Source organism: Limulus polyphemus, unplaced genomic scaffold (genome assembly GCF_000517525.1).
Source record: "Limulus polyphemus unplaced genomic scaffold, Limulus_polyphemus-2.1.2 Scaffold3286, whole genome shotgun sequence".
Taxonomy (NCBI): Eukaryota; Metazoa; Arthropoda; class Merostomata; order Xiphosura; family Limulidae; genus Limulus; species Limulus polyphemus.
In genome coordinates this window covers 89,921-100,794 of record NW_013668896.1, presented here as the reverse complement: position 1 = coordinate 100,794, position 10,874 = coordinate 89,921, and the positions used below count along the sequence as shown (strand labels likewise).

The 10,874-nt window shown below is 30.9% G+C and overlaps 1 protein-coding gene across 4 annotated transcripts in view; it reads right to left on the bottom strand.

The window, feature by feature from the left end:
• Positions 1 to 6,568: 6,568 nt before the first annotated feature.
• The window catches only part of LOC106469070 (DNA polymerase kappa-like), an 85,410-nt gene continuing 81,104 nt past the window's right edge, over positions 6,569 to 10,874 (bottom strand). For all 4 annotated transcript variants that reach the window (XM_022397473.1, XM_022397476.1, XM_022397475.1 and 1 more), the window contains one exon: positions 6,569 to 7,806. In XM_022397473.1, coding sequence (XP_022253181.1) covers positions 7,680 to 7,806 — 127 coding nt within the window. In that variant the 3' untranslated portion in view covers positions 6,569 to 7,679. The remainder of the gene's footprint in view (positions 7,807 to 10,874) is intronic.

Genomic DNA, 10,874 nt, shown 5'->3' with positions numbered 1-10,874 from the left:
CCTTGGGTTAAGACCCAACAAGCGTCTTCAGATCATCAATATAAATTCCAACATGTCGGCCTCTGCCATTACAGTTTTTAAGGTAATAGTCACCTGAACGAAACTTGCTGAACCATCGTTGACATTTACGAACGTTCAAAACATTTCCATAAACTTCTTTGTGGCTACAGAGGCGTTGTTTCCCTTTTTGTATTCAAACAGTATTAGATGCTGAATCTGTGTGGCATCGTATGCCATCATTATAAGGGATTAGAGCATACTAAACTTTACACATTATATAGGCTACACTGACGTGACGTTTAGGCGGTTCGTTTAACTATTATATGTGATGTACGTTTTTTGAGGGGTGGTTAATGAAAGTGTTCCGTAACGCGAAATTAATTTCTTGCCGACCTAATACCTTTCTGTCTTCGGCCAAGTAACACTAATGTGTGTATGGCTTGTTGAAAGATAGTTGTTCTAGACAAAGATGACTTGTGTTCGGCCAATTTAATGCTAAGATTGGTTCGTGGAATCATAGTGGTTAAACTGAGATTTCATGTTTTTTATGTCTTGCTCTAGGAGGTCATCTGCAAACATTATAACTATAAAAACTGACCAGTTGAGAATTGTTAAAGAGCTTTGGACACAAAGAGTTTCTAGAGAAGAAAGTTATTTTGTAATCAATAGTGGTTTTGCCATTTCTATTTAAAATAACTGCCCTTTTCTTAATTTTACTGGTTCATTCTATTTATTAATGCTAAAAAGCATATTCTATTGTTCCCATGCTCATGTGGTACGTTTAAATTGTCTGCTGGTCTTCACTTTCATACGATAATACAGTTGTTTCAAATAAGAGAACCCCCCAAAAAGCATTTATTTTCTTCATTTACATATTAAAGAGTGCAAATATAAGCCTACTTGTCAGTTAGACAAGGGACATTAACGTACAAACAGAGTGATGAACAACTATTTATTCTTTACTGTGTATTACAAGATGGAGCAAACAACATCTATTTCTAAAAAGCTAAAGTGTAACTGGTAGTTTATCTCGTTTATAAAATTCCCATTTACAACTTGCTTCACAACTTATTCGTGGACATTTTATTTTATGAGAATCTAAAACGATAACAAAAGTAACTGATCAAAAAGTTGAGAACTATGCAATCCTACTCTCCTGAGATCGTGTTATATACCATGTAGACATTATCTGGTTTGAAGCTGTTATTCTGAAGAAAACCCTCAAGAAATTACATGCATATTGTCTTTCATTTTATGATCTATAACATCCAATACAACATCTGATAGTTTAATAAACCTTATATTAGAAGGCAGCGGATAAAAGTTATTTGATATAAAAATACAACTACAAGTACAGAGACGAATAAAAAAAAATGTTAAAGTTAGTTTTTACTATATAAGCTTTTTATATTACATCAAACCTCAAAGTTCTTTAGACAAGAATAAAAATGTTCTCTAATACACTGAACTTTGTTCCTCAAAGTAAACGAATCCCCCATTATTATTATGGGTTTGTATTAAGCACTTCATTACTGGATTTTACTAACTTGTTCAGCTAAATATCACTAAACTATATTAAAATTTCACAGTGCAAAAACAAAGTTTATACAAAGAAATTTCAGCATTTCATCCTTTTTTTTTGTTGTTAAGAGACAAAGTGATGTCACTAAGGTAACTGAAATTACAATATTGTAACAGGTACAAAGGATAAGGCCTTCTCAATTCTTCTCAAACTAGTGTCTTAGTAAATAGGATGCATACATTGCTATAACAATCATTAGAAAGTTTAAAATTATCTAACAATAAAAATGCACAGTAATTTTAAAATTAGTTTACATGTGTTCAAAATGACAAGTTAACTATATCATCTCACATTCATCTAATTCCTTAAAACAGCTCCTGTTAAGTTCTAATAAGTAAAAGAAGCAACAGTATAAAACACAAAATAATATCAACAACAAGGCTAGAAAGAATGTTAAAAGTTCTAAACATCCTAATTCATGAAACTAAACTATTTACAATTGGATTGAAAGTTTTCAATATTTGATGCAAAAGTTGCAATATAATCCAATTACAGTGGGCTCATAACCTTGAGTAAAAAAAAGTGGAATTATGGTTTATTTTAGATAATGTACTTGATTTGAGATAATATATGTATAATACTAGAAAGATTGAAAATAAAAAGAATTCAAACATGATTTAACCATAACAGTATTCTGACACCAAGCTCTTTAAAAATTTAAAAACAACAACAAATTCTGTACTTTCAAAACATGCACTTATGCATACATCACAATAATATTGATAACAATTTAAACCACATCATTCTTTACTAGACCAATATGAATGTTCCAATAAGAAGAGTGAAAAAATAAAGAGCAATCAAAAATGATGTTGACAAAATTTATCTCATAAATGACTAGTATAAATACCATTTCAACTATAACACTTTTTATGCTGCAACCTAACCAACTAACCTAATATTCTTGTGGTGCTTATATTTATTTGAAGTATATGTAGTTTAAGCTCAACTCAAGGGTTATTTCTGATTATAGTATATTTTTGTCAGATTACAGGCTATTTTTTTTCACCCTTGTGAAATTCATGGAAAAAATTGTTTCAAACAGTAGCAAACTTGTGAAATATCACATCTAATAATCAAACAGTTTAATAATGGTTTCCACAAAATATACGTATGGCGCTTATCGTAAAATAATGCCCTTTCCTTTACAAAGTGTAGTAATAACAACAGAACTGTCATTAAGTAAAGGGCCTATATGGAAAATGTTTAATAGGCTATATGATAGTGGTACTTCCATGACCTGGATCAAGCTTTGTTGTTGTACACTGAGATTGAATAGCATGTTCCTCAGCTTAGGCTTAATGTGAAACTGTTGTTACACATTTGGATGTAACAATCAAGTAATGCAGATGGCTTCCTTTTTAATTTTCCTTTTCACTAACAAAAAATTATTCCTGGAGTGAAATGTGAAAATATAAACTGATTTAACAGAAGATTGTGTGATGCAACACACAAGTATTTGTATTTCAGTCAAAAACAAGTCATTGGAGATCCTGAAAGAACTATTTAATAAGCACCAAATGTTTAAATTTCAATCTTCAGTAACTTCTATTTTACACATCAATATGAGGGCTATAAAATACAAGAAAAATGAATCTTAGTCTCAAAATTTAAATATTTTACTGCTTTTATTTGAACATCTTGCATGTTATGTTTAATTTCCATTTTTCATTGTTTATTAATTTCATTTTTCAGTGTTTATTTTTAGCTTTTTTATATACTGGACAATATTTTTATTTTTTCTCCATAGTGTTATATACATTTCATAGAAATTTTGAAACAATTTATTTTTCTATATAGCATATGTATAAATGGGTGCTTTTGAATACTTCAAAGCATAGCCTGAGTTGTTGATGTTGGCTTGGCTTACAAAAGTTGATTTTCACAGCAAAGAACAGAAGTTTACTTTTCTTAAAAACAAAAGGTAAGTTAACAATAGCTACAATTTAAATAATTATGGTTACTAAGTGTTTTACATATAAGTGGCAGTCCATAAAGGATCCATCCCATTTATCAGATTCAGAAATAGCAGAATACCAGAAATACCCTATTCTTTCTGGCCAATTTTTAAGTAAACAGATTACCTAAAAATGAAAATCATAAAAAAATTTAATTTTTACATAAAATCCAAAATATTTATGTAAATAAAAAATTATTCATCATGTTGTTGGAAAAAATTGTAAACTGAGCATTTGTAAAATGAAGTGTAGGTGTAATTATAAGTATAGCAGGATCAATTATTTTCGGATTCATATGCTTTTCATCTCAATGAAACAGTTTAAAATATGAATATCTTTTATCTGTCCTCATCTTTAGAATGTGGTCTTCTTGTAGAAATTCACCAACAATCATGGACATATTATTGAAAAAAAAAAGAGAGTCCCATCAAAGGGGCTGGTGGATTTGCAAAATAACAACAACAAGTCAGCAAACAAAAACAGACAGTACCATACTGATTACCTGGCATTTAGATTCACCTAGTTCGATGATCCTGCTGCTCCTCGACCTGAATGTCTGATTTGTCGGGACAAGTTGTCAAATGAAGCCATGGTTCCGAGCAAACTGAAACAACATATCTACATAAAGCAGCCCATTTACCTCCAAAAGAACATAAGTTACTTCAAGTGGTTATAAGAACAGAATGCAAAGCAGAGCTCTCTCATGAGAACATCACCAAAAGTATCGTATTGTGCACAAGAGGCCAGCTACAATGTTGACAAAACCTCATACAATTGCTGAAACTCTCATTCTACTAGCCTGCCAGGAAATTGTTTACACTATGATAGGCACAGAAGCAGCAAAAGAGGTGGCAAGAGTTCCACTTTCAAATAATACCACCAGCCAGTGCTCTGAAGACATGTTACAGAATATAGAAGCAACATTGATCCAGAAAATTGAAGGGCCAGGAAAGTTTTATTTGCAGATTGATGGATTAACAGAAATTGACAGTTGTGCACAGCTGATTGCAGTTGTTGGGCTTGCTGAGGAGGACAGCTTAAAAGAGTATTATTTATTCTGCAAGGAACTTCCTCAGTAAACAACAGGGGAAGAAATATCTAGAGTGACCAATGATTATTTCAAAACAAATGGAATTCCATGGCAGAACTGCATAAGCATATGCAATGACAGGAAACATGAAGGGTTTCATGTCAAAAGTACAATGTGAAAACCCAGAGGTCCAAGCCAACTCACTGCTTCCTTCATAGGGAGACTCATGTCAAACAGCTTACCAACTGAGCCGAAATCCACACTAAATGAAAATTGTTAACTTCATCAAATCCAGACCACTTCAGTCATGTCTTTTTTCTGTTCCATGTGAAGAAATGGGAGTAGAACATCAATCCCTTCTCCTTCATACTGAAGATCGCTGGATCTCAAGAGGTAAAGTTCTGTCAAGAGCTTATGAACTGAAGGAAGAATTGTAACAATTCATACACAATGAGTCCCAGCATGTTAATTTGTTGCAAGATAAATAATGACTGGAAAAACTGGCCTACTTGAGCACCTGAATGAGCTGAATCAAAAGCTGCAAGGATGCAATGAGAACATACTGACATACACAGACAAGCTAAAGGAGTTCAAATCCAAACTTCAACTTTGGAGAGAAGAGGTAAAGTATGGTTCACTCCAAATGTTCAAGCGAGCTTCTAGCTGAAATCCAAATGAAAGGCTACTTTCACTTGTGGAGCAACATTTGAGCTTGCTTCAAGACAAACTCATACATTATTTTTGATCAACTGGGACAGAGCAGTTTGATTAGATTCAATATCCATTTGCAGTATCTTCAAAAGAATTAACGAGTTTCTCTTTATAGGAAAAATTATTCCTGGGTGTCATGAATGAGTGCAGCCTTGAGTTCAAATTCAGAGATTCCACTGGATCAATTTTGGCTACAAGTGAAAAATGAATATCCATTGATCTCAAATTGAGCAATAATTGTTCTGCTGCCATTTTCAACCACCTACCTTTGTGAACTTGGTTTCTTTTCCTTGTAACTTATCAAGAAACAGAAAATATCATGTTTAAAAAGTGTGGATCAGGAGCTTTGTTTAGCTCTTTCCAGCATTGAACTAAATATTAAATAGTTATGTTCAATGAAATTCTATGCTCACATTGAAATTCTAGTCATGAAGCAAAATATTTCTCATTAAAATTGTAGTCTATTTATGTTTCAGTTCAAAATAAATGCAATATTATTGCTGGTTATTTTAAAACATTCTCTGTGCCATGAGCTGAAAAAGTTTGGGAAGCACTGCCTTAAATGTCCCCCAAGTTTATTTATTTATTGTTTCTTGACTATGCAAATTAAATTTGGCTAGTTCAACAATGAATTTGATATGATGCATTATTTTATGTAGGTAATATTGGTAACCTACGATATTCTATGGGTCTTGAGTTAATGCAGGCCTGAAAAAGAAAAGCTAACTCCTTTTAACAAACTTGCATTTCATACTGATAGTCAGTAAATGACATACCAACATTCTAATTTTATATGACCAACATGCAACAGGCCTAAATTAAAATCTCTATATTAGGCTAGTTACTTTTGTACCTTGGTACTGTCATAGAAACTAAGTTTTTTTTCTAGTTTCATATTGGCTCTAATGAGAAATGAGTGGCCACATTCCACAAGTGTAATTTCATATAAGTTCTGCTACATTTAATTCTAAAAATAATATTAAAATTATTTAAACAATTCTTAGAAACCTGAAGAATAAAATGTTAATGTTTTACAAATCTTTACAGGCAAAGGCCAACCGTATGACAGCTACAGTTCACTACGATCATGTGACCCCCCCCCCTCCCCAATGTCCCTCAGTTATGTACAGGAAAATTACAAATTACATTACACACTTTTCATACTAAAAAAACTGTAATGTGTCAGTAGCAAATGTTAGGATTTAAGAATTACAAGTCTTACTAATTATGTATTATAACACATGCATACAACTACTATTTTATTTTTACATGTGTCTAGAATAAAACTACATATCTGAACAGATATTTATTAATATAATTCTACTGATAATAGACACAAATAAACAGTTTTTAACTAAAGTTAGGTGAGGTCAATGAAAACATAAACCTCCCACAAAAGAATAATCTGTTAAAAAAGCAAGTTCCAGATTAGTTCCTAAAATTACCTCTAAATTTCATTTAATTATAAGCAACTTTTTCTGATTTTACATTGCATGTCAAATAAATAGCAGCACAATATCAACAATTACAAAACATTACTACATCAATTCAAGACATTCATCTCAATGGGCTATTATATTTATACAACACTTGTACTTACATATACACAAAATGCACTGTACACCCTCTATATAAATACATGTACAGGCATATACAAGATATTACTACACCAATTCAAGATATTTATTTCAATGGGCTATTATATTTATACAACACTTGTACTTACATATACACAAAATGTACTGTACACCCTCTATACACATACATGTACAGGCATATACAAGACATTACTACACCAATTCAAGATATTCATTTCAATGGGCTATTATATTTATACAACACTTGTACTTACATATACACAAAATGCACTGTACACACTCTATACACATACATGTACAGGCATATACTCTGGGGAAATTTAATATGTAACAGATGTCATTTTCTAACCTACAGCACTTGAAGAACTCACAAGCCATTTCTGGCTTCCTCAGAAGTGAATGATAGAGTATAAAAGGTACATGTGTTTTCACCACTGATCATACTCCCTCTGTATGTCTTTACTCTTTCTTAGCCTTAAGAAATGGATAGAAAAGTGAGTTCGTTTACACTAACTTAGAAGTTGCTGAGAAAGAGGGAAAAGTGCTGTCTTATTGATGATCAAGTTGGGTACACATACTGTTCATATTCCTCCTTTACCCAACACAAAGAGATGTTACTAATTGCTGCTTTGAATAACTAACTTTCTTTTGAAATCTAAAAATCATCTTACAAAGCCATAACATCACAAGAAGGTGTGAAACATAAAACGGAAATGCTTAACACAATAACTTACATTATGATATTATCTTTATTTTTCAGTGGAGTAACTATTGTGTTTTTGGTTCTAAACACCACAGAATCATTCACAGTGACTTTCCTTGATTTTCTGTGGCTTTTTACAGAAATATTCATCTATGTGTCTAAGTGCAATATCTTGTGTTTTAATCTTTTTTCTAGAGGGTTTTTCATATGACCTGCTAGTTTTCCTAGAAAACAAAAAGATAAAATATCTTAAATACCTGACAATTCTCTTTGTACAGTTTGAAAGAAATAAGAATACTTAGAAACAATATCAAAGTAACTGTAATGTACATCAACTGAATATAACACTACAAACCTAACTAAATTAACAATCAATTATAGAATATTATCACAGAAGATTGAATTTTAATTCATACATACTTTTTACCTAATATTGTACCTTAAAGTATGGAAACAATAATAAGTCTTTACATAGAATATGCTGTGAAACGATTTATGCTCATGATAAAAGAAATTTTGTTTTTAAGTACTAAACTGATTTAATTCCTATTGTGTTTTCCTTATATTTATAATGGGAATATTTTATAACTAACACAACTTGAAAGAGAAACAGCACAAAACATTAAAGATTCTCCTGTAGTTTTCACATACATTAAAACTTTTTTTACAAGGTTATTAACAATTTATCTTTTAAAGTAATTATTCTATGAATGTGTGCAATAAAATTTTAATATTATATATATTGATTTATTTACTCCTTCACTTCATACACAATATAAGGGTTAGCTCCTTAAAGACAATGATTGTATAATGTACAAAGCATTGAGTATCTATATGTTAAAGTCATCTAATGTTCATCTATTATTGGCTGGTAATTCCTCTTTCATCATATACTTATGCTTCTTAAAAGGAACACCAGATATTTGTAAGAAAGGTAACTTCAAGGGGTAACAATAACAGTTTACACTAGAACTGTGATTTTTTCAGCTTATGAAAAATAAAGAAATAACTTAAAAAATCCCGTATGCAATGCACAATGGTGTGTTTAGTAATGCTGCTCAAGTATGAGTGTAATATTCATGCTCATTTTTGCTGTAGGTTGGCAGAACAATAATAATAAAAACACAGCATACATTATGATAATACCTTTATTTTTCAGTGGAGTAACTATTGTAGGTTGGCTGAACAATAAAAAAAAGGGGGTGATCCCTATTATGAACTACTACCTTAGTTCATAATAATTCATAGATTTACAAGATCCAGTATGAATTTCTTAAGGCATCATCTTTACTTAAACCACAATAAAAGAGAATTAAGATGCCAATAAATTACAGTACATATTAAATCACCATCAATACCCTATTTTCAACATTAGATAAATGAATAATTTCAGAAAAAATTAAAAGAGTATAAAAAGTTATTATAAACATTAATGCATGTATTCTTTCAATGATACTTTAAGAATAAAATTCATCCACGAATATGAAATATAGCATGAAATATAGTTAATACAGTTTATTATTAAAGAAAGATTAATTAAAATATTTTGTACAATACACACACATAAAAGAACTGGATATTTATGCATTGAGTTTATAATGCCACCTAGTCAACTGAGGTCATCTCGAGTTTAACACAAAATATAGTAATACATATTTTACATAAATAAGGATCCCAAAACATGTAATGAATTTCCTACAAAAATTGCAGGAGGAAATAATCACAATGAAATTTATATGTGAAACAATCCAATTTCAAAGGGAGTTTCAATAAATTAAAAATTTGGAAAAAAATAGAAAGGTTTACTTCCTTTGGCATACTTGCATATTTAATATCTAACAGAGTATTTTTTAAAGTTTTGTTAAGATTCATTGAAAGCCACATAAATAGTTCAGCACACAAAACTTTCTCTTGTTTGCAAAAATGTCTTGTTCCACACCTTGCATTTAAGCAGAACTTTGCACTTTAAAAGATTTTTCTATATAAAATGCAGATCTGCATACTTTAGGCATATATAAAAATACACATTAACACCTCATAAAGCAGCTCTGACATTTAAAAACCTGCCACAGACAAGGAAAAATGTTTCCAATATTGCTTGCAATATTTCAAAGTATTCGGCATACTCCAATGTATAACTATCAAGCACCAAATAAACCAATCACTGTCAGGCACATAGTTAAATATAAACTAAGGCTCAGTTGTATTGGCTAACACTAAATAACATGCAGAACTACATGATACATACAACAAACAGTGCAAGTGCATCTGTACCACATACATTTTTTTAGTTCATGTTTACATTTCCCAAGATTAGCTTTTAATGCATTTTATGCTTGTTTGATGTCTGTGTGTATATCTATGTGTCATGAACTGGATGCAGAATATGGGAAGAAAAACACGAGTTGAAACTTATTCTGCATTGTAAAAAATACAGTCAAATGTCTGGAGTAATATCTGTATATTCTGAAGGGAAATCATACCCTAGAGGAATGTAAGTATGTGCTATTCAGAGATATCAAAGCTAGATCAAATTCTAACTAACCCTTTCGAGATGGGTCACGGGTGAAAGGCCATGTCACCTCATTTGTTGACTCGCATTCAAAATTTTATTGAACTACTATTTCTTGAATTTATATCAATAAGTTTGGTATCAAACTGTAGATTATAATTCAAATTTTAGTACTATATATATTACTCATTTTCTTAATTTAAAAGCAAAGATTAAAAAAACACAGATAAACATCGATTTTTTGTGTGTCACATGGTATGTTAAACGCAGCACTGGTTCAAATTAGATGTTTTTGAAGTCAACAATACTAGGTCTATAGTTTTGTAGAAATTAGAAACTCAAATTACCGATATTGACAAACTAAAATATAAAATAAGAACCTCTTATCTTTTCAATTTGCTAAGATATTGCTCATGTAATAAATGAAACACAGTGGCACCCTGCCCACCTCTTTCCATTTTTGGAAATGCCCCTTATATAAACTTACTTCTATATATAACATGATTAACAAATCGGAAGCTCAGAATGTCCCCCTAGTGACTTCTCAGCAATTTTAATGGGCTTGGCAACAATTTTTCAACGAGGTAGGGTGTCTTTAGTCTGCTCGAAATTTCATATTTTTCCAGACTAAAATACATCTTAGTTACTAAGCTTGATAAATTATAGTTGAATTCTATGGTATTAATGTAATAATTTATGATTTTTTAGTATATATAAAACCTAAAAAAATGTTTTGTTTCATATCCTCCATGGGCAAATTTTTTAAAGGCTTTAGCAATC